The sequence below is a fragment of the Bicyclus anynana genome, chromosome 12, assembly GCF_947172395.1.
Source record: "Bicyclus anynana chromosome 12, ilBicAnyn1.1, whole genome shotgun sequence".
NCBI classification, from domain to species: Eukaryota; Metazoa; Arthropoda; class Insecta; order Lepidoptera; family Nymphalidae; genus Bicyclus; species Bicyclus anynana.
This window is the reverse complement of record NC_069094.1, coordinates 3,118,359-3,143,032: the sequence shown is the minus strand read 5'-3', so window position 1 is coordinate 3,143,032 and position 24,674 is coordinate 3,118,359. Positions and strand designations below refer to the sequence as shown.

The 24,674-nt window shown below is 35.5% G+C and overlaps 1 protein-coding gene across 2 annotated transcripts; it reads right to left on the bottom strand.

Moving 5' to 3' along the window:
• Nucleotides 1–1,528: 1,528 nt before the first annotated feature.
• Nucleotides 1,529–22,741, bottom strand: LOC112043485 (terpene synthase). 2 transcript variants are annotated; one of them, XM_052884660.1, is made up of 10 exons: nt 22,602–22,721; nt 22,455–22,517; nt 20,429–20,583; nt 15,137–15,235; nt 12,018–12,162; nt 11,226–11,346; nt 10,598–10,737; nt 9,805–9,907; nt 9,104–9,231; nt 1,529–6,358 (listed from the first exon to the last, which is right to left on the bottom strand). In XM_052884660.1, exons 2-10 carry the CDS (start codon nt 22,497–22,499, stop codon nt 6,263–6,265), a joined length of 1,032 nt encoding a protein of 343 aa, XP_052740620.1. In that variant the 5' UTR covers nt 22,500–22,517; nt 22,602–22,721; the 3' UTR covers nt 1,529–6,262. The 2 variants fall into 2 exon arrangements, with proteins under 2 accessions (XP_052740620.1, XP_023934683.1); XM_024078915.2 differs by lacking the exon at nt 15,137–15,235 and having other exon boundaries at nt 22,455–22,741.
• Between the last annotated feature and the right edge of the window lie 1,933 nt (nt 22,742–24,674).

Below are 24,674 nucleotides of genomic sequence, written 5' to 3'. Positions count from 1 at the left end.
AAAAAAAGAGGTAAAATTTATATGTTTTGTTAGTTTGATTGTAAATTGTAACGATTTAACACAACTAGTCCACTGATTTTTAAAAACTTTTTCATCGTTAGAGAGTAAGGCACTTACATCTTCATAGGCGTATAGAGCGGGTGGGCCGTGTTGGCCGGGCCCACCCAAGAATGGTCCAGTGCCCACCCTAGGATACTGGGCTACCAATTTGAAATTCTATAATGGACGCGGAAATACTAATACACAAATTCTAATTTAAAATACCAAATAATAACCATTAAAACTTGTAATAAAGAAAAACCTATAATAAAGATTTTGAAAAATATTTTACCTTTTCGGATACCTACCCTAGATACAAAGAAAAAATAATAAAATAAGTCGAGTCATATCAGAGTTCTGCGTTCACAAATATTGTTAACCAAATTTTTATATTGAGTGTTGACTTTGTTCAGTAATATGTACCCCCCACCCCAGGAAGTAATCCTAGATACGCCAATGTACATCTTCAATTAGTAACATATATATTTATCCCCGTATTCCCACGGTCAGTGGCGTATCTAGGATTATTTCTTAGGGTGAGCCTGGCTCCCAACATCAAGTCATTATTACTATCATAACAGAATCTCATATCGGTAGCCCAGAATCCCAGGGTGGGCACAGGTCTATTCTACGGTAGGCACGCATATACGCCTATGCCCGGTGGATATGACCTTTGCCTTAAATTCGGAGAGCGTAGGTTCGAAACCACCTCCAACTTTACAGTTGTGTGCATTTTAAGAAATTAAATATTACATGTCTCAAATGGTGAAATAAAACATCGTGAGGAAACCTGCATACCTGTGAATTTTCAAAATTCTCTAAGTGAGTGAAGTCTGCTAATCCGCATTGGCTTTATTCTTCTCATTCTATGAGGTGACTCGTGTTCAACAGTAAACCGAAAATGGGTTGCTAATGATGAAAACACTAAAAATGGTAAGGGATTTTTTTTTATTATACATATTATTATAATTGAACTATCAATCTGTAGGTAGGCTACAGATTGATAGTTCAATTAATATTGAGTAACACGCACAAGTTGACATTTGTCGGTAGATCACAAAAAATTAGGTTAATTAATTAATTATTTTAATGACTTGACCAATAACAAATTATTTAGTAAGGTTAAATTAAAATACGCGTTAAATATTAATTAGATGCGTTCCCATTCCCGTGGGATAACGGAAATAACATAAAGACGGAAAAACGTGTTACTCGGTGATGATATAAGTTTCTTAAGGTTAAATTTTTTTTAAATCAATCGCATAATTTTTCTATTAAATCGTAACAAACTAACAAAAAATCAAATTTTATTTCCTTTTTTTAAGCGAAAGCATTATATTTAAAAGCTGAATGAGTATTGTTAGCAATCTATTTAATATTATCTACCTTATTAATAATATTGTCATATTTGGAAGACATTTTTATGATAACATATTTGGTTATACTAAGGCAGTAAGGTGGGTCAAAAAAAAAAATTAAAAAGACAAAATCATAATAAAAAAATATATTTAAAAAAAATGGTGCAACAAAATAGATTTAGGCTAAATTCGCGAAATTTAATATCTACAAAACTTATTTACATGTTTATTTACCGTAGTGATATTTCAAATTAAAGCAAAAGCCAACCAAACAAATAATTTGCAAAATTAAGAGTAAAAATCATTATTAATCTATTATGAAACACAGCAAAAACTCACGTGATACGTTTGGATTGTGCCGCGTTGCAAGAACCAGCTCATGACTAACGGCCCCGTACGGGTTCGAAACTAGTCTATACACCGACGTTGTATCAAGTGAGTTTTAACCGTGTTTCATAATCAATTAATATGTATAACACTCGCGAAAGTTTAAATTCTTAAAAATCATTATGTTTGACATTGGATACATTTTTATGGTCTCAACTCAACCTTTTTAGTTTATATTCCAACGTCTGAATACAATTGCCTTCCAACTAAATTACACAGAACAATACTTCGGAATGCTTATCACTAATTAAGTCAAAAAAGCTGTAACAATTATGAGGTAAACAAATGGGTCAACTCACAGTTATCGGAAAATGTCCAACTATAGGCAAACTACACAATAAAATACCGACATAATATTGACATCTCGGAAAGGGAATGTCGACCAATAGTGGCAGAGATGATGTATCGCTCTCTCGTTGCGTGGTATTGGTTGACATGTATTTCTCTTGATGTCGTTGTACGCACATATAGGCGTGAAAGAGTGACGTCAGAGTGGAATAAGGAGCAGGTGGCAGACGCATTCTTCGTTCATTCATTAACATTCAAAAATCATTCAGTTGCTTCCCACACCTCTATGATTGTAACGTCACACCCTGTATCTCATATGTATTATTTGCGTATAGTTATGGTTCAATCTATGCTTATTTCTTATTCTTCATCCTAACAGCAGTTCTAGCAACACTTCAGCGGTTTGTTACACGCAAACGCAAGAACAAGCTTATAATTAGGAGCCTGAACGATTGACTAGAGCCGTTCAGTTTTGTCTAACCTTATCTATTAGGTCCACCGCACACACAATAGTAAAGTTCAAATTGTCAATATTAAGGCGCTTTATAAATCCATAGTGTAAGGTTGCCAGGCCACCAAAGCGGAGCGAGGCACCGGAGTTACTTTTCTGTCAAAGTATTTGATCAATGATCTAATGCGATTATAAAAAACTGTCTCTATAGAATCGATGTTTCATAGTTGAAATCGTGTTCGTCGGTTAAAAGCTCAGTAAAAATACCTTTTTGAGTAGGTTGTAGGTTGTTGTTGTACGTCTTAGAGTAGGAGTAAAAAACAGTCAACAACTTCTACTTTAGTCTATGATAGGTATATCCAAGCTCGTTTTCCTTGAAAAATGACGGACAATTTTATTTGTGAATTTGTGTGCGATGCTAGTCCTTATGTTATTAGTCTGAGGTTATTGAATACAGTTTTATTATTATTTTCGTTCTGTAGTTTAATCTTTATTATTATACTAAAAGCGCGACGACAAAGACTTCCAAAACGGACCAAATAAGTTTGTAGCACTATACTTGTGTAGCCCTCAATTCAAGCTTTTTATTTGACTGGTCAGGGGGCTAATGTTCACAGGCAATGGCTTGCACAAAGTTGTTAAATAAGGTAGGCACTGTAGATACAAATTAGTCAATCCGTTCTACAATACAGGCTCGTAATGAATTATCATGCATTTTGCAAGTGCAGCCCACAGTTTGAGAGATCATTGACAATGAATAATCAATCTTGTATTGACAATATTTGGTATGTGTGCAGCTTACCTTACAATGCAGTCATTACATTTAACACATTGCACCTATACGATTTAACTTTCAAATCTGTGTACTACAAAACAATTAATACAGTGTAGTAAGTACGTTATCTTAATCTAAATTTTAATTCATTTTATTACTCAAACACATCCAACAAAAAAAAACAAACGAGTTGATTGACATTTAAAGACCTACGCAGACAGACAGACAGATTTATTGACTGTCAACTTGATTGGTTGTCCTATTTTTTTTAATATATACTTAACCGTTAATTAGCATCTTTGCATTGGAGCAATGTGGTGCGTCTAAACTCCATCCATCTATCCATCCCCTCTTTTAGGAGGTCGCTGTAGAAGACCGTTAAAATAAGCTAATAATCAATACTTAACAAAACAAACAGAAGACTACGCTTAAAAAGCGCGTCAAGAGTTAATAGGCCACGTTTGACTACATATAAGGTTACCTGGAAGAGATCGCTACTAAGCGATAAGGCCGACTTTTTTGTCTTCTACTTCTTCTTATGTTTCTGTTTTGCTTGTTTTTTTTATTATTGTAGTGTAAAAATAAAGAGTATTAAAAAATATAATATATCTTTTTTCCCACTGCAACGAAAGCTAGTTACGAAAATCAATAGGTATCTTGTGAAGCAGATCTTAGACACCTGGGCTTGTATTCAGTAACACGGAGTTAGTTTCCTTTTCAGACAATTCCAAAAAGACACTTCGGTGTCTTTCGTTAACTCGTATAACATTAAATTGATTTTCCGTAAAAAAATGTGCTACGAAATATTTTTATCACTCAATTAAGTTATACGACATACTCGTACTAGCTTATGTCAAACAGACTTAGTTAACTTTACCCACTGAAATACAACGAATTAGCGAATAACCTATAGCTTGACAAATTCGTTCGTAACTCTCCCGATGGTCCGCGCGAGCCGGGAAAGCGGGTAGCGATGGCCCGCTCGCACGACTTCATACCCGCGTAGTCCTTCCCTTTGCCCTTCGCGCGCTCGACTTCACACCCGCGCAGTCCCCCGTCGCCCGCATATCATGGGAGTGTCATCAACAAACTGGCCAAGCTATAGCTGAGCTTAACACCTATAACTGTGTATCACTTTGATAATAGCCTGGTCTATAAATCGCCAGATTTTTAGTTGGCCCCAATTTAGCAAGCATCCCAATCCAACCAAATCATCGTGGCGACAATAAATCTGCGGTCTGCGAGAGCTCCTAATCTTTTGTCACTGTCTCTATCATGGCGTAACATGAAATAGCAATAGATTTAAACGTTTATATGATGTAAAACGCTTTTCCAAATACAATTTAATATTTTTTGTAATATTACTGAACACATATTATGTGATGAAATTTGATTTATTTCCTGATTCCGGCAACTTGGTACATGGCTTCGACCATGATAAATAATAGTAAAAGACATTTTATGTAATTATAAAATATTTTTTTATATTCAAAAACCAAAATTACTCTATGCCGCTCCTCCGTTAATCGGCGTTGGCCCTAATTCGAAATGAAACAAAAAACTTCTAGCCCTTAAAAATAATTCGATTAGATCTCCTTAAATCAAAAAACAAGCCAATAATTTTATAAGTACAGATCGAAATTTTAAGTAAATTTAGCAACAATAAAAAAATTAAGAGTATAATAAATTTTTTTCAATTTTTAAAATACAAAATAATCAACAATTTCTCATCACCTCATCGGCTTTGGTAAAACAATTCCAACAATCACCAAAAAAATTTCGTTTTCTAATTATAATAGTTTCATCATCATCATTATCAACCAGTGCATTGAAACGTTTTTTTTTTATCCAAAATTCTGATAACCTCCGTGACGCAGTGGCATGCGCGGAGGTCCGGGGTTCGATCCCCGGCTAGACCGATTGAGGTTTTAATTGGTCCAGGTCTGGCTGGTGGGAGGCTTCGGCCGTGGCTAGTTACCACCCTACGGGTGGTAAAAAATCAAAAGGACCAATAGTGGTTATACCAAACATTTCAATGCACACACAATAGAATTTTACAAATAAATAATTAAATCTCACATTACCAGTGTAAGGGCCTACGCAGACGACGCGAGAGTATCATAATATTCAGCGTAGTTTTGTGCCAAGTTAAATTGCTATCCCTCTTAAAACCAAAAAAATTAAGTATACAATAAAACGAATCTTATTAGAGACTTTATTTTGAATGTGAAATGTAGGACAGCTAAAACAACAAAATTAAGAAAACAATAAAACGAATCTTATTAGACTTTGTTTGGAATGCGTTATGTCCTACAGCTAGCTTTAAGTAACTAAAGTAATATGACTCTGTCATAATATACATCTTATATACATACATTACATTTAATTAGAATCGCTTTTTCTCAGAAATAGTTGTTGAGAAAAAAATGTAACGACAATTTTTGTAGCATGTTGTACTGCAAAATCCATAAAACTCATTTGTAAGAACGTTCACGTTCACATTGCATAATTTTTTTTTGCACATATCAATGGAAATTTTTGATGGTATGGGGGTATAGGGGATGGTAACAAGAATAACTCTACTTTTTTTTTAGAACAAAACGTACTTATTATTAGTTATTGGCAATGTAACCTTCCAATAACTAATAAAAGGTAAGTTTTATTCTGTTGTTTGATTCTACATTATTCCGTTGTCTGCGCGGGCCTTTACTATTTTATATAATAAATCTATTCTGGAAAGTCCGTTTGGCTTTGGAATTTGGATTTAGTGGGAAGATTAGAGATTAAGCGCATTTGTGTGTATTGCTTTAATATTACACACCAACCCACCTTTAACGCTTGTCTGTACACTTTACCACTACATACAAAGCTAACCAGACTTCCAAAAGCAGACTAACACAAATAAATCAAAATATACCACACTCAAAAGTATTGAAAATAATCTCAAAAATTGTACGATGCAATTTATTCTTCGTTGTAATGTTTCTTCGTATTCCTCCGCCAGCTTAGTAGTTCGTCTAACAGTTCTTCTAAATGCGGATTACCTCCTAAGCGTTTTACCTGGAAATTGACAAAAAAAAGAAATTACTTAATAATTTATTGTTTTTGATATTCTCAGTGAAAAAATTTAAAAATCAAAAAGCAAGCAAGGCAAAGCCTGTAAGACCCGCAGAAACCACGTATTGTACATATGTGTAACTCAAAAACCTATTTTAACCTATTTGATTCTAGATGTTGATTATTTTAAGGGTATCTTATCTCAAGAAAATGGAACCCGATTAATCAATAATATACAGATGGACGGAACGCGACTATGTCGTAGTCGCTCCAAATACGAAATTCAAAAAGTAATACATTCTCGACACGAAAATGGCGTCTTATGTTTTTAAATATACTATGCACAAAAATTAAGGGAGCAGAAAAAAAATCCAAATTTTTGGGGGATTTTCAACAGGCTGTAACTTATACAAAAATGGTCGTACAGCAAAAAAATAAAAAGCAAATTGTAGCTCTAAGTGTTTAGTTTTTGGATCTGAGTTTGAAAATTTTTTTTTGAAAATATTTTTCGAGTAATCATAAAAAAAACCACCGAAAAAAAATTTTCGAATTTTTTTTGGTTTTTTTTTAATCTACGGACGTGGAAAAAATTTTTTCGACTCAACCTCCATATGGACCGGATAGCTTGTTTATTCAGATTTAATTTCGTTTTTTTTAAATCTCGATACGAGCATTTCTCGCTGAGATATCGATGTTTGAATGGAAAAAGATCATTTTGTCTTTGATTACCAATATCTCAGCAACCAATGATTGCACAAGAATTTAGAGGTTGGTTTTAAAAACTTGAATAAATTTTCTACAAGGATTGGCAATTAAATTTAAACAAAAAAAAATTTTTTTTTCAATCATTACATGAATTTGAAAAAGCATCCAAAAAAGGGCTTTTTGTCGATTTTTGGAAAATCAAGCGCCCAATCAAAAATATTGCGGAAACCACTGACGTTAAGTGTGCCTTTTACTGTTCAATATATCCACAAAAACCCTACAAAGTTTCAATTCAATCCAGCCAACCGTTTTTTTTCCCACTTGATCGAATTTTTGAAAAAATTAAAGAAGCAAGAATTTCGCTCTGAAAATGTCATAATTTTTTTTTTCTTTAATTTTTCAAGTCACTAATAGAGAATTGAGAGAAAAATTTAAAAAAAAAATATATTTCATTTTTGATAAAAATTATGACATTTTCAGAGCGAAATTCTTAATTTTCGTAATCAGACAAAATGATCTTTTTCCATTCAAACATCGATATCTCAGCGAGAAATGCTCGTATCGAGATTTAAAAAAAACGAAATTAAATCTGAATAAACAAGCTATCCGGTCCATATGGAGGTTGAGTCGAAAAAATTTTTTCCACGTCCGTAGATTAAAAAAAAAACCAAAAAAATTTCGAAAATTTTTTTTTCGGTGGTCTTCTTATGATTACTCGAAAAATATTTTCAAAAAAAAATTTTCAAACTCAGATCCAAAAACTAAACACTTAGAGCTACAATTTGCTTTTTATTTTTTTGCTGTACGACCATTTTTGTATAAGTTACAGCCTGTTGAAAATCCCCCAAAAATTTGGATTTTTTTTCTGCTCCTGTAGCGTGCCTTATATTCAATCACAAATACCGTTTGCAGTGAACCCTAAGCAGGCAAACTGCTAGGTAAACATTTTCTGTAAGAACGTTCGCTTCGATGTGAAGTTAAGGCAGTCGTTCCTAACTCGGCCCTACCAACGCTCGTGTTCTAGTATTCATTACCCAGTCCGCTTAAGTAAGACATTTTATATACTTTAAATTTATATTAATTCATGTGTATCAATAAACGTTAATTAGTTCATCTACTTGATTTATTATTTGGATTCCTGACAGAGGCACGCATCAACCTTCTTTAGCCCATCAATCTATCAAATCAATTTCCACATATTCATAACCCATACTCCCTTAATTTTTGTGCATAGTATATTTTATTATTTAATTATTTTTTTTTCAAAAACTGTTCACAAAAACTAAAGAAAATAAGATGGCGTATTTTTTAATTGGTAATATAAAAATCATTTTATATTATTATTTACGTAATTGTTGCTAGTGTTAAATTTTGAAATGCAAATTATGAAAAGTTTGTATATGCGGTTGTCAAGGAGACGCGTGACGTTTGTTTTTTTTTAGTGGGTTTCAGCGGCTTAAGTACGTTGCTTGTAAAGACTCACTCTGGTTACTCTGTGCAATAAGATCATTTTGTTGTCCGTCTGTTTGTCAGGACACATTATCTCGTTTTTTATAGTTAGAAAGAGAGGTCCAGTACCGCTTCACTTCCACGCCTCTTATGGAGAAGAGAAGGAGAAAAAAGAAGAAACCCTAGCTCTGGCCTCGTCGTCCAACTGCTGCAGTAATTCCCTCGTGTACTGGAAGGTGTCAAATTTCTCCAAAAGAGAGAAGCAGTACCACTTTACACGTCTCTTATCCAGAAGAGAAGGAAAAAAAGAACTTACCTCTGCTCTGGCCTCGTCGTCCAACTGCTGCATTCATTCCCTCGTGGAATGCAAACTGCCTAACTTCTCCAAAAATAAGATGCAGTACCGCTTCACTTCCATGTCTCTTATCGAGAAGAGAAGGAAAAAAAGAACTTACCTCTGCTCTGGCCTCGTCGTCTAATTGCTGCAGTCGTTCCCTCGTGTACTGGAAGCTGCCAAACTTCTCCAAATATGAGATGCAGTACCGCTTCACTTCCACGTCTCTTTTCGAGAAGAGAAGAAGAAAAAGAAGTTACCTCTGCCCTGGCCTCATCGTCCAACTGCTGCAGTCTTTCCCTCGTATACTGGAAGCTGCCAAACTTCTCCAAAAGAGAGATGCAGTACCGCTTCACTTCCACATCTCTCGTCCTTTGTCTTAAAATATCTGTTCTGGGTTAAGGAACACTTAAAAATATCGAATTTATGGCAATTACAGCAATATTTTACAAGCGCAGGTTTATCGAAATATGCTAGCTTAGAAATATTCCCACAATAGGGATGATGAGTTTTACATTGTATAATGTCACGGTTAAATTGTAAACTAGGTTAGTTTATAATTTCACTCGCGATATTATAATCTGTCGATATATTGTGAACTGAACATACTGATTACAATTTAACATGTTATTTTTCGGTATATTATAATCTATCGGAAGTAAATTGTTCAATTGTCAATCAGGATAAATTTACCATAGAGTTACAAAAATATTACAGCGGGCATAATAAAAATAGTAAAAAAATTACAATGGACAAATCAAAAAATAAAGAAAAAGAAAGAAAATCGGAGGGGTGGCCAGTGCGTTTCCTAATTTTTTTAAACATATATGTGTGATGTTACAATTCTTGAAGTCTTTTATTTGACTGACATATGTGTTTCATTCCTAACTCTGTGGGCACAGAACGGATGTTGCAGATTCTATCAATAGGCTATTTAGTAAACATCAATTATAAAGGATACGAAGTACTTGATTATCGCCTTTCTGGTTCTGTATCGCGTGTATGATCGGGAAACTGAACTTGCCCTCCGTCAGGTCTTCGCAGAAGCTTTTATTCTCTGAATACTGTAACATACATAACACAAACTTACACAACAAAACATTTACATTTAAGGAGTCAACCGTCTTCCTGTGGTATATATACTTATAGGTATACATATAATAATAACCTTAGTTTGTCTCCAGATCTCATTTTTAAAAATTGGTTCGTGGTTTCACAGTGATCATTAAACATTACTGTTATCATCGTCCATTCAGTGGATTTTCTTTTGCTTCACTGATAAACGCATTAACACCATAGTATAATGCTATGGTGTTAATGCGTTTATCCATAGGTTCTCAACGTGGGCGATAACCCTTTGTTGTCTTTCGTAATTTTCATTGTGGTAATACCCAGTACCCAGAGAAAGTTAAACGGCAATTTGAAATAACATTAAAAATAAGTTTCATGTTAAACCCTGACAACCCCCTAAACGCACCATCTAGCATGTGCCTCACCTCTTGCAAACACAAATTGCAGTAGTCGTCCCTGATCTGGAAGTACAGGCCGAGGATGGAGGACAGCTTGCTGAAGTCTGACTTGTTCTCACTGAACAGCTGCATAAGGCGTATCGCCAACATAAACAGACCTCCCGTTTCTGAACGACATTACATTACCTTATGCCTCTAAATGCATTACCCCTAAGTTTTCTTATGTTCAACCCTGACTGTCCCAAAACGCACCATTTAGCCTGTACTAATGAAATGCATCCTCACCTCTTGCAGACACAAATTGCAGTAGTCGTCCCTGATCTGGAAGTACAGGCCGAGGATGGAGGACAGCTTGCTGAAGTCCGACTTGTTCTCACTGAACAGCTGCATGAGACGTATCGCCAACATAAACAGACCTCCGGTTTCTGAAAAGTTGATGGTAAACACATTATTAGGTGACAGATGTTTTAATCTATCAAAACTGCTGGGACAAATGATTAGTCCACCCGTGAAAGTGATAATTTCTTTATCCATTATCGTTTGTTAATTTTAAATTATCATGATATATGTATTTGTTATTGAGTGTTTAGATTATTATATAAACAAAGTATTATGGTGACAACACAAAGTAAAGTTATAAGGGTATCAAACGTGCCTTTGCCTTAAAGCCAACAAGAAACTTAGCCAGAATTTCTTTTTTACAATTTTACATTGTTTAAAACATACCCAGTGTAGTAAAGCCATTTTAATAAAACAAAAACTATCAAAACTTTAGCGCTTAATAATTATTCAGCTTATTCAAGTCAAGTCAATATTGCCGACGTCCACATTTGGTCTAACGCGATCACAAGTGACGTGGTGATGTGACCACTGGCCATATTTGTTTTGGTAAATATTCGTATGAAAGTAATACTTTTCATGGTCATCTCGCTGTACTCGTGCTCGGTGGGGCACTGGAAGTTGTCTCGCCAGTAGATCTCGATGCCCTGCCCTCGGTGCAGCTCCAGCAGCTGCTCCGTGTACACTGTGGTGGCCTGCAACAGGTACAGTACTCACTTGTGTACACATTTTTGGCCGTGTTGATAGAGTACTGGCAGGTGCCTCAGATAGAGTGCGCCACCGGTATATAAATGCAAGTGCGATAGGAAATAGGTTAATGACCCAAACCAAATGGGGAAAAATACCCACCCAACCGGTGGGGAAAAATACTAGACTTTAAAGACGATTTTTATTACTTCGGCTTACAGAAATCATCAGAAAACATGAGCGATTATTCAGGAGATTAGTTCGTTCAAAATTAGTAAAAAATTAATCTCGTGTCTCGATAACATAAATAATATAAGTACTTTATTTTACAACTTTGGAATCCTCCCATTCCATTACATTACGCTCAAATCTTCAGATTTTCAAAATGCACACTGTTTAGCTATCAACTCACCTACGTTATCGTAATCTGACGCGCTGGTTGAGTATTTCCGAAGTTGGTTCTTTTTGGTTGCCCTAAACGTACCCACCAATATTAAGGGCTCATACTTGGTGGAGGTACTGAACAACGTGCAAGGTATACTCTCTTATGCTCATCTGCCGCGCTCGTGACTGCAAAAATCCCCTCTTCGGATCTCCTACTGTTAGATCGTTGATCTTATACTTTAACAGAGGAGAGCAGCACCGTTCTTAACGAGCTTAGTACTGAAGAAAGTGTTACCATAGGGTGCCCAAGCTGCAGAGTCCTGTCTAACGCGATGATGACCACGAAGTTGGCCGCGTTGATGGTGCTCGCGATGCCGTAGATAGAGTGCGCCACCGGTATACCTCGCCGGAGGATAGAGTTATCTTCTATGTCATCCACTCTGTAATGAGACAGATTAAAAAAATTAGAAATAACATATGTAGCGAAGCCGGTCAAGCTTCGCTTTGACATATGTGTACTTCTTCTCTCATCATTATCAACCCATATTCGGCTCACTGCTGAGCTCGAGTCTCCTCTCAGAATGAGAGGGGTTAGGCCAATAGTCCACCACGCTGGCCCAATGCGGATTGGCAGACTTCACACACGCAGAGAATTATGAAAATTGTCATGGTATGCAGGTTTCCTCACGATGTTTTCCTTCACCGTTTGAGACACGTGATATTTAATTTCTTAAAATGCACACAACTGAAAAGTTGGAGGTACATGCCCCAGGCTGGATACGAACCCACACCCTCCGGAATTGGAGGCAGAGGTCATCCACTGGGCTCTACCCTACCCTATGTATGTCCGTCTCTTGAGTCAAAACTACCCCCCCCCCCTCCCACATTTTCAAAATCAGTTCAGCCGTTTCTAAGTTATAAAATGTAACTAACACGACTTTCTTTCAAAAATAAATATATTAGGAGAATACACACATTGCCAGTGCGTGTTGACAGTGCCAAATGACTTACGGATCCGAGACCTAGTCGCTGTGTGTTAAGTAAAAAGGCTCAAAGGCACTCAGAGGGAAGATGTAGCGAGCGCTCTGCTTGAGGTATCAGCGTGATCGATTCAGAAATGAGATAAGAGGAGAGAGAGGAGCTCAGCGAGTCGCGAAGCTGAAGTAGAAATGGGCAGGCCACATACTTGGAAGAGCCGGTGGACGTTGGGCGGGAATGGCGACACCGCACCGGAAAGCAGCGCAGTTTTGTTCGATCATCCACTAGGTGGACCGACGACAAGCGGGTTGTCAAGGAGCTGGATGCTGGCGTTTCGAGTTTGAAAGCGAAGTCCATGCAAGAGCTCTATGTCCAACAATGGATTTTTGTCAACTGGCTGTTATGATGATGATGACACATCGCCATTTAGCCCCAAAGCGTAACGTTCGACCCAAGACCCTCAAATTGTTATTTTTATTATTATTTAAAGCTGCAGAAAACCTATCCTTAATCTACGCCTAATAATGCCTACACATAATAATAAACGTGTAGATGGAGAATGCGTGACCAATGGGAACTGAATGGCATTGTATTATCTAAAGCCCAATAAGTGCATTGCGCTAAATAATTGGTTTAAATTGTTTAATAGCAAGGAATGCGTGTAAAATGATGAATCATGACTTCATGATGGTCCAATTAATGGTTCAACTTCAATTAATTTGTGTGTATTTGTTAACATGCACGTCGTTAAAATACTCCCTACCCTAAAAATATACTAAAAAATAAAAAAAAATTAGGAAATGCCTAACCCTATCATTTTTTAAAAATGGATTTGTGGTGGATGATTAAAAAAAAATAGAGAGGTCTCTAGATCTAACATGCGACTAAACATTTATCTTGTCAAGATAAATACGCAAATGTCAACCAATAGCAGTGCAACAGGAAATATCGATATATCTATCGTTGCACTGGGACGACAGAGATGAGACTCGGACTTCTCCACTGCCTTATTTTGTCTATTTGTCTTTACGAGATATGTCGTTGGTCGCATGCTAGGCATACTGCATAAAATAATTATCATCATCATTATTACATTATATCACCGTTGGACGTCCAATGCAGGATATAGATTTTTGGTAGGGACAGCGAATCCCTGCGACTCGCTTGATGTCGTCAGTCTACCTACGCTGTGCTTTCTAGTGCGGGGTCACCATTCCAGCACCTTGGGACCCCAACGTCTATCAGCTTTTGTTAATACAGCTTTGCGACTCGTTGAGCTGTGGCGGTGACTTTGGTTCTTCTGCGGATCTCCTAATTTCTGATTCGACCACGCAGAGATATTCCGAGCACAGTTCTATCGCATGCTGTGTGACTCTGAGCCTTCTTATGAGGCTCACAGTTAGCGAACAAGTTGGCAGTACGCACTGTTCGAAAAGTTTTGAAAGCACTGAGTAAGTTCGGACGAAAAGATGTCGCGAAGTTTCCCTGATGCTGCCCAGTCGAGTTGGATTCGAAGGTTCATCTTCGATAATTTGGAGAAAGAGGTGAACCGCCGAAAATTAATGTTGAATTTCAATTACAGTTTTCTCACCGTGTCGAATAGCTTAACAAGTTTTGTCTTTGCCATATTAAAAGAAAGAAAGTGACAGAACTAATGTTTACACTATCCCATCCTTGTCGCCACTGAAATATATTGAGAGAGAAATAATAGTTACAACACGGTTTACCATACGCCATTTAATTACACACAGCAAGATGACATAATTTATGTGACTACCTACAAATGTTAACCTAGCATACATTACACTTCTGATAAACAGAAGGTGGTAGGTACAAAAGACCGGGGCAAGTACAAGGTTAGGGGCAAGTCATTATTAAGATCTCAATTATGCAACACATAAGGTTAGGAATCTACAAGTACCTACATAATTATTCCACTTGCTCCAACGCAATTATTGTTAACCTCGTATTAAAGTAATTAAATAAAATAATTTATACTTAATTTGATTTGAAATGTTAAATAAAACATTGTTCTAGTGATAAAGGGGTCGGAAGTTTATATATAAATCCTTTATCTTCCTACACAGACGCCGCGAGCGAATCCCTAGTATATCTTATATTTTAAATTGTAACTGAGTGATTGAAAAAAAATTAACCCAGTGACGTTATGAAAGGGATGAAAGTTTGAAAGGAATGTAATAAAATATGCCAAAATTACCATAGGAACAATTCAGAAGTGGGATGCACTATTATTTTCAATGGAAAATTATGAACAACCGCCATTAATATTTGACGGTACGGACGGTAGTCCGTTATAAATGGATTTTATCTATAATGACCATGACCTATCTTTTTTTAGCCTTTGTTAGCCACACATCTTCCCATGTTTTTTATAGCCTTCTATAGCCCAAAAGCGTCCCATGTACCGCACTTAACTGTTTCTTCATTAGCTGTAATATCAAACCACTCTGCTGGGCTCTACAAGTGTAGCAATACTGTGTTGGCAGTATCGGCATGCTGTACCGTCTGCCTTGCCTATGACCAAATTACAGTTAAACATACAATCCATGCAAATAAATAAAATTAAAGTGTCTGTTTGTAATTTTAAAATTATCAACTTTCATTAAATATATAAATATAAATTTTCAGTATATAAATTTTGGAGTTTCGCTGGAAAATTGAGTTGTTTCAGTTTTATTAATTTGGCGCATTTAAAAGTTTTATTGCATAAAGCATAAGATGCACACATCTTATAAATATCACGTGTCTCAAACGGTGAAGGAAAACATCGTGAGGAAACCTGCATACGTGAGAATTTTCTCAATTCTCTACGTGTGTGATCTGCCAATCCGCATTGGGCCAGCGTGGTGGACTATTGGCCTAACCCCTCTCATCCATAAGAGACTCGAGCTCAGCAGTGAGCCGAATATGGGTTGATGACGAATGACGAAGGTGCAAAAGTGAAGTAGAGGTTAAACAAAAATGTTCTAAGTGATTAATAAGATTTTATCGGTAGACTCTATCAAAAGTTTTAGTAAGGTTTTAGTTTCTAATAAGAACAGCGAAGATGTGGAATGCCCTTCCGCCTTTTGTGTTATTATGATTATAATTTGTGTACCTTCAAGACAAGAGTGAATAGGCATTTTCTAGGCAAGCGCTGCAACCTAGACCTCATCATTGATTTCCATAATCAGGTATGATTATAGTCAGGCGCAAGTCTACTAAAAAAAAGGTTGCCATCGTCTTAGCAAAGTATGACATGACTTAAATATTACTTGTCTCAACAGGTGAAGAATCGCGAGGAAACCTGCATATCTGAGATTTTTTTTAATTCTCTAGGTGTGTGAGGTCTGCCAATCCGGCATTGCCGCATTGGGCTAGCGTGGTGGACGGCCTAACCCCTCTCATTCGAAGAGGAAACTCGTGTTCCACAGTGAGATCATGGGCTATGAATGATGATGATGTTATTAATGATGGGCTATGAACGTGAATAAAATACCTGGGAAGTATAGAGCTGAAGCTGGTGTTACTGACAAGTTTCAAGTGGAGGTGGGCTTACACCAAGGATCGGCTTTAAGCCCCTATTTGTTTCTCCTAGTAATGGATGCTCTGACATCAAACATACAGGAAGAAGCACCACTACTCACTAGCCACTGCGCCAAAGTCGTCAAAATATGTAGATAATATGTGTGGAATTTCTCACGTAAGACTAAACGTATGCAACCGCAAGTTCCACAAATAAGTCAGCAAATACTTATACTTACACATACACGAATGTGTAGGTACATATGTAAATTTCAATAGAAACAGAACAGAATCATTTATAATTTATACATTAACAATTTATAATTTTTGTCACTCTTTATATTTAATAGGTTAGTTAACACTTTATTTAAAAGGTCTTATATTGTTCATTATCTTTCTACTTGTTTGAAAAAAGAATGTTTCTTTTTTCAAGACATAATTATTACCTAAATAATTTAATTTTTAGATATTTTTTTCACAATACGAGCCAAAACGCTATCAGCCATGATGATGATACGCTCGTATATTTTATCTGTGTCATGACGTCACATAAACCCGTAAAAACTAAACAATTTAATAACAAGACAAAAGCAAAAAATGGGACATGGCTTACTTTGACGTCTATTCCTCTAGTGACATCGTGACGTCACAAAATGGACGACAGTTTTTGACGTTTGGCAAAAATTTAAAAATACATAATTTTTTCATTAAGTTTTAAAGAAAATCCTTAACTTATATTAATTAATATAAACGAAATTAATTTTGTTTATCTATACTTATAATAAATCTGTAGAGTGGTCAATTCTGTACATGAAATATATTTCCAAAATAACTATCAGGGGGTGATTAGTGATCGATACTGATGCCAAAAATGCAATCAGTAAAATTTTTGTCTGTCTGTCTGTCTGTCTGTCTGTCTGTCTGTCTATCTGTCTGTCTGTCTGTATGTTCTTTATAGAAACAAAAACTACTGGACAGATTTTAACGAAACTTGGTACAATTATTCTACATACTCCTGGGCAGGTTATGGTATACTTTTCATTACGCTACGATCAATAGCATCAGAGCAGTGAAGAGAAATGTTGAGAAAACGGGAGAAGTTACTCAATTTTTTAAGCTTCCGTCGCGTGTACAGCCTTAATGGTTAAAGGTACATAGAAGTCATGTATGACGGAAATGTTTTCCTTAAAATTATCTATAAAAACACAACAGCATATATATGTCTATCTTTTATGGTTGACTCACAATAACACGTGTAACTCCCGATAGCTTAGCAGTTCGGAGCTTTCTAATTATATTTGTCTACTGTTATGTTTATAACACTCATCACTTATCCCTAATAAGAAAGTTAACATTAATACCTATTCAATAAAAAAAGAATCATAAAAATTGGTAAAGAAACACCAAAGTTATACATGAAATACGCTAAGCCATCGCGCGTGAATACTAATTCATGCTTTAAGGATTATTGTTGTGTAACGGTTGCCGCGCTCGACGCGACTCGCGGTGGCAGGAATAAATAAAGAAGTGCAGCCTTAATGAGTAGGGTGGGGTAGGGTAGGGTAGGGGTAAGGTAGGGGTAGTGTAGGGTAGGTGTAGGGCAGGGGTAGAGTAGGGTAGGGGTAGGTTAGGGGTAGGGTAGTGGTAGGGTAGGGATAGGGTAGGACTTTCACGCGGACGAAGTCGTGGGCGTCCGCTAGTATTAAATATGATGATGATATTAGTCAACTACCCTATTTAAATATCAAATATTGTCATATTGCCTCAAGGATATTTTTCGCAAAAAAGAAATCGTCAAGGATATTTTTTTGTAAATAAAGAAAGACCTAAAGGAAGGATACTACTTTCCAGCCAGATTTCCAGTTTGGTTTCAGCTTGCCTCAAACCTACCCAATAATATCGACTAGCTCTCGGACTATAAGAACTAAAATAAGGAGTTGCTTATTATTTATAAATATAATAAACACATATAAATTATAAATATAATGAATTACCTTCTTATATGACATTATTGCATGTATTTACAATTAATTGAAAGCAATAAAAAGAGGAAAATTATAAATAACGTACACACATACATAATGATACCTACATTACATATTTTGTTATTACAGTGCAACCTTAATATAACGTACCTCAATATAACGACTTCCTCGATTTAACAAATTTTTCGTAATCCCCTTGAATTGTCCATAAGAGTCAATATAAAATATACCTTTATATTGCGAACATTCTTTGCGTACAACCTCTTTATAACGAATTTTCAACTATCAAGAAAAAGTATTCATACCTCTAATTAACGAATTTTGCCAACCCAAAACCTTTATATAAAGTTTCTACCAATAATATAACTCTTAATCTTATAATGTGATTCATGTCTCGACATGTTTCGAAACGCTTTTATTTGTAAAGTAATCAGTGTTGTTTTGATGGAAAGTAATGTAAACACCTCTGCTCGTCACTATTGTTGAAGATTTAAGTTAAAATGGCTCAGAAACGTAAAAGGCGTTCCTTATCGGTCGCAGAAAAGCGAAACATCATTAATTATGTTGACCAAAATCCCATGACGAAAAAATTAGACATAGCTAATAAGTAAAAAATGTGTTATCATTTATTAGTAGAAGTTGTTCGCTATAACAAGATAAGTACGTAATATTGAGGTGAATAAAACTATTCTTTTACCTCTTTATAACGAATTTTAGACCAATCTAACCTCAACATAACAAACCTCAGTTCAACGAATTACTTGATATTACGAATATTTTCTTGTTCCCCTCCGATTTGTTATATCGAGGTTGCACTGTATATACCTACATAATTATGTAAATTTATTAATTTACATAATTTCAATTGACATGCAAAAAGTTTAATCACATTAAAATATCAACAGCTCCTCAGTTTTTACTTTTTACACAATTTTTTTGTTTTTTCGTGTGGTTTTGTATCACTGCAACGACTCACATTCATCATTAACAACCCATATTCGGATCACTGTTGAGTACGAGTCTCCTCTCAGAATGAGAGGGGGCCAATAGTCACCATGCGGGCCCCAATGAGGATTGGCAGTCTTCACACATGTAGATAATTAAAAAAATCTCAGGTTTCCTCACAATGTTTTTCCTTTACCATTTGAGACAAGTGATAATTAACAGAAAAGTTGGAGATGCATGCTCTGGGCCAGAATCGAACCCACAGCCTCCAAATCGAAGGTAGAGGTCATATCCACTGAGCTATCACACCTCTTGATATTACTCACATTATGTGAACCTGAATATTGTGCTAAACATGTAACTATAAACACGTAAGTTATGAACAGACACTTTAATTTTATATGTATGTATTCATATATTGATTTATTAATGATAAAGACTACTTTTTGTCACAAAAACAAAAATAGAAGGTGGTGCAGTAAACTAACAGCGTGCTCCTTTTGCTATACTATGACATTACAATGTATCTTCAGATAGTGTCTTGTAGTAAACATAAAAAAAGTCCTTGCAATGGACACATATAAATAATTTTCATTATACTCAAATAAACAAAGAACTGCCAATTCTCAAAATATGAAGAATTTTTTCTTTTTTTTTTTCGTTTTTTATTATTCTTTACAAGTGAGCCCTCGACTACAATATCACCTGATGGTAAGTGATTATGCAAATTAGCTAAGCTAACTTGTTAGTAGAAGGATAACATTCCACACCCCTTTCGGTTTCTACACAACATTGCACCGGAGCGCTTAATCTCTTGTCGGTAGGTCTTTCGCCGGTAGGGTGGTAACTAATCACAGCCAAAGCCTTCCACCAGCCAGAACTGGACCAATTCAGAAAATCTCTGGGACTCCAGGATCTCTGTCTTGTAAATCCCCTACCATTATGCCAAGGAGGCTGTCAAAGAGTGTTTTTCAGATACAGTATATTGTCATGGTACAGCAGCCCTATACCATCAATAACAGTACTAATGTCGATGTAACTATACCACAGACGCTTTCAACGCTTGAAAAGACGGCAAATTTGATTGAAAGCCATAATCTCATCATAATAATCTTCCCCAGTGGGAGCAGCTCCATTTACATGGAGCTGCTCCCACTGGGGAAGATTGCTTTTAACCGCCAAATTTACGTACAACACCTCTGCTCATAGTCTGTCGACTGATCGCACGAGGATAATAGAACAAAAAAAAAAAAATGTCGATGTTGATACTCACAATAAACTGGAGTTGTGTAGCATCTGCACTATCTCCCCAATTGCTCGCAGTTTCTCATCGCTTACCTTCAACCAGTAGTTGAAGGCGAGGGTGAGTTTTGAACGTATCTGTTTGCCAGGCACTTGTTGGATGTATGTGAACGGCATCAGGAGTTTCTACAGAGAAATTTATAAATATACAGGTTTATGTTGTAAAGGAATATTTGCCATATATTTTCAGTATGACATAAATTCCCCTCCTATTAGTCAGAAAACCTGTGTGTATAACAGAGTGGGTACAATAGTCCAGAGGATTTTTTATCCGTGACCTATGAATGAATCCTGCTCTTGCCCATAGAGCTATATAGGCTTCTATTCTTTTCTCATATACTATAACTCGGCAACCCGTCATGCAACATTGAGCTGTTGATTAGATTGTATGTATCATCAGAAATAATTCCTTTAATGAATCTCCTATTATACTTTATTCTAGCTTTCTTTCTCTGCTAGATTTCATCACTGTTGCGTGCTATTCTGCAAAACAGCAGGCTGATTATTTTGATAGCCTCAATGAAAAAGATAGATTTGCAAGATCCAAATACCTCCAAATTACCTAATTGATATTGCAAATGATTATTTTAAAAGAACATGAATGTCTTGTAGGTTGTTGTCATTAGAATCAGCATTCAGGACTAGAAGCACTTAAGTAATTTCTACATAACTATTTTTCAATTATCTTAATTATTATTTTATACTTAATTACAGTTTTGAAAACCACTTATAAACTACTTAAGCCTGCTTTATAAAACCAATTTGATATGGATAGATTTAATGTATTAGTCATATTCAAACTTTATCACTTCTAAATATATAAAACTCAAAGATGACTGACTGACTGACATAGTGATATATCAACGCACAGCCCAAACCACTGGACGGTTTGGGCTGAAATTTGGAATGCAGGTAGATTTTATGACGTAGGCATCCGCTAAGAAAGGATTTTGATTAATTCTACCCCCAAGGGATAAAATAGAGGATGAAAGTTTGTATGAAACTTTGTCAATTTTATCCCCCAAAGGATAAAATAGAGGATAAAAGTTTGTATGAAACTTTGTCAATTTTAAACCGATTTAGCTGAAATTTGAAATAGTAATATTTTACTCTGGATTAACACATAAACTACTTTTCATGCCGGAAAAATCCATGGTTCGCGTGGGATTTATGAAAAACTAAATTTCACACAGACGAAATCACGTGCGTCTGCTAGTTAGTCATATGTTGACATTACAATTTAAATATTCAGCATCAACAATTCCCGTTGATGATTCAGTTTTGAGATTATGCTGAATTTCCCTTTTGGGTTTGTTGTTTGTACAGCTAAGTTTGCACAGCTTGTTACTTTATTTAAATTTTAAATTACATTTTACAAGCATAATTTTCAACTCAGGTCAATAAAAAATTCTACCAGTCAAAGACTTTTTATGGACTCATATTAAATCAACTACTAAATACTGAAAAGTATCTGAAAAGTATATATATAGTAGTAATCTATATTGAGTTTGGTTTAATAATTATAAAATTAATATTTAAATAATAAATTGTATCCATCTACCTATTTTACTGTAAATCAAATATAATATCAAATGTAATGTAAATCAATTAATTAATAACTTATGATAAAAAAATGGAATTTTTCAAATTTCTTGTTGAGAACCGCCTCTTTTTTTTAAGTTGGTTAAAAATATTGCAATTTGACAACAAACAGTAATTAATTATTTAATAATATTGACTATACAGGGAACAGTTCATTAATTAGAGCATAATTTATTTACAACAGGAAAACATTGCAACTGACAAAACATTCCTATAGGTACTTTTATTTAGTGTTTAATTAACTAAAAAAATAAGAAAATTGACTTATTGATAAAATGTACAGTCCTCCACGTACATTACATTTAAATAACTTACGACGTGCTCTAAATAAAATGAGAATTCAGATACATTTAAAGCGAAATTATTATAAAACATATTTAATTTAACAAACTTACCTCATCCTGGCTCGTATCGCCGCTTCTAGTTGTTATTTGTGACATTTTTATAAATGCTTTCACCTAAAATAGCGTATTAATTAAATTATTAAAGAATAATTAATATAAAATATTAATCTGCACCAATTTATTTCACGAAAAATTTACGAAAAATCAATGTTGTTCTTGTTCTTGTTCAATAAATTTGAATCGATTTTTATTTCGGATATCTGTGCTGTCAGCTGTTGCTCTATCACTCTATGGAATTTGTTCCGAACTGCAACAAAGCTTGCAAGTGCAAGAGCAAGACCAACTTCTTACTGAGCATTTATAACCGTGCGTTCAAGTTTGCCATCAACCATATACCTAAACATAAAATTCTTTAATTTATATAACTATTATATTAAGTCACATTTGACCTTACATTTCTCAGAGGACGCAATTTTAATTTCTAGAAGGGCTTAGAACAAAGGATATTAATGTTTTTTATGGTTTATTTGACAGACCTCAGGTTTCAAAAAATTATATTCAAACATTTTTTGGTGCAAATATAATTGTTTACAACTTTGCTCAAATGATTTATAGAGAAGTAAAATTGAGCCAGGTAGCTTGGCAGATTGATGGAGAGAGGATGTGTATGTGTGTTAGCAGTGTTGCCAGACGTAACGATTTTGGGGGGACGTCCCGATTTTTGAATGAAAATAAAATATCCCGCGCGGGACAGCCTCAGTCGGGTATAACTCGATCGTGAGTGCAGAGTAGGTACTGAGAAAGCGTGGGTGGATAGCACTCACTTCTCTGGCCATTGTTTGAAAAATTTTCTGAGTTAAAATATTTCATGAATAAAGCTTTATTAATTTTGATTTCTGTTTTTGATTTGATTTTTGATTCTTGAAACAAACAAGACAACTTTATACGTCTTGGTTTTATTAAAATGCGCTTTCTATGGATATTTTTGCTATTTAATCTCACGTAAATGCAGGTAATTTTAACTCGTAATTAACTTGATTATATTGGTAATTTTTTACGAAGTCCAGTTCGCCTTTGGCGAAAGAAACTTTTTTCACCCAAAAAGTTCCTAAATTCCGGCTTGGCAAACAAAAATCTGACAACGCTGATATTATGTGTACATATAAAGGTCCTGGTAGTATGCCATAAAAAGATGGGCTGCTAATGACGATGATGACTACGTCAAGAATTTTGTTGGAATCCGCGTGGCATTGCTGCACATTCGTCGCTTTTCTCGGAAAATATCATAATATATATAAATATATTATTCAAACTTTTGTAGTGGAATGTAAAGTAATATAAATAAATAAATACGTATACGTATACGTACGTATAAATATATTTACACAATACACACATTAATACTTAGCCCTTGAGCATGGATGACCTCAGCGATAAATCGGTAAATGAATGCTGGAATTAAATGACTTTATGTATGAGTAGTGAGACGAAGAATGTTTTTGGAGAGACTAAAGCCTAAAGGTAAAGGTATGCTTGCTAAATATACGTGGTGGTGGAGTGAGGATATACCAAAGGTACTAAAAGAAAAGAAGCATGCATAGATTGGGAAAATGTTAAGAAAATACCTGGGAAGTATGTTAGAATAGTAAAATAAATGTAAAGTGAGACAATGACGAGCTTACTGGTGGTGTTACCGACAAGTTTGATGCTGAGGTGAGCTTGCACCAAGGATCCCCTATAAACCCCTATTTGTATAGCTCAGTAATGGACTCTGTCATCAGACATACAGGAAGAAGCACTTTGGTGCATGCTGCTCACCGATGATATTGTTCTTGTTGGAAAAAACGCGTCTGAAGTACAGAGCGGATTGGGAAAATGGCAAGAGAAATTGGAGTGTTGGCCTACGAATCAGTCAAACAAAAACCGAATATTTATTTTTGGACTTTGGTGGCACATCTCAATCCTCTAAAATTGTAACCCTACCCAACTTACTTCGATTTTCAGTACTTCGGGTCGCTTTTTCAAAACGACGGCAATATGGATCGAGACGTGAAAAGTAGAATGCAGGATGGATGAAATGGCGACAGCTCTCAGGTACTATGTGACCTTCGAATGCCTCTTAAGCTTAGGGGTAAAATATACAAACCAGTTGTAAGACCTGTCCTGCTGTGTGAGTCTGAGTCCAGAGAATGTTGGGCGGTGAAAAGGACAAATAGTAGAAAAACTTATGCGTATGTTGAGAAGGATGTGTGATGTGAAAAGAATGGATTT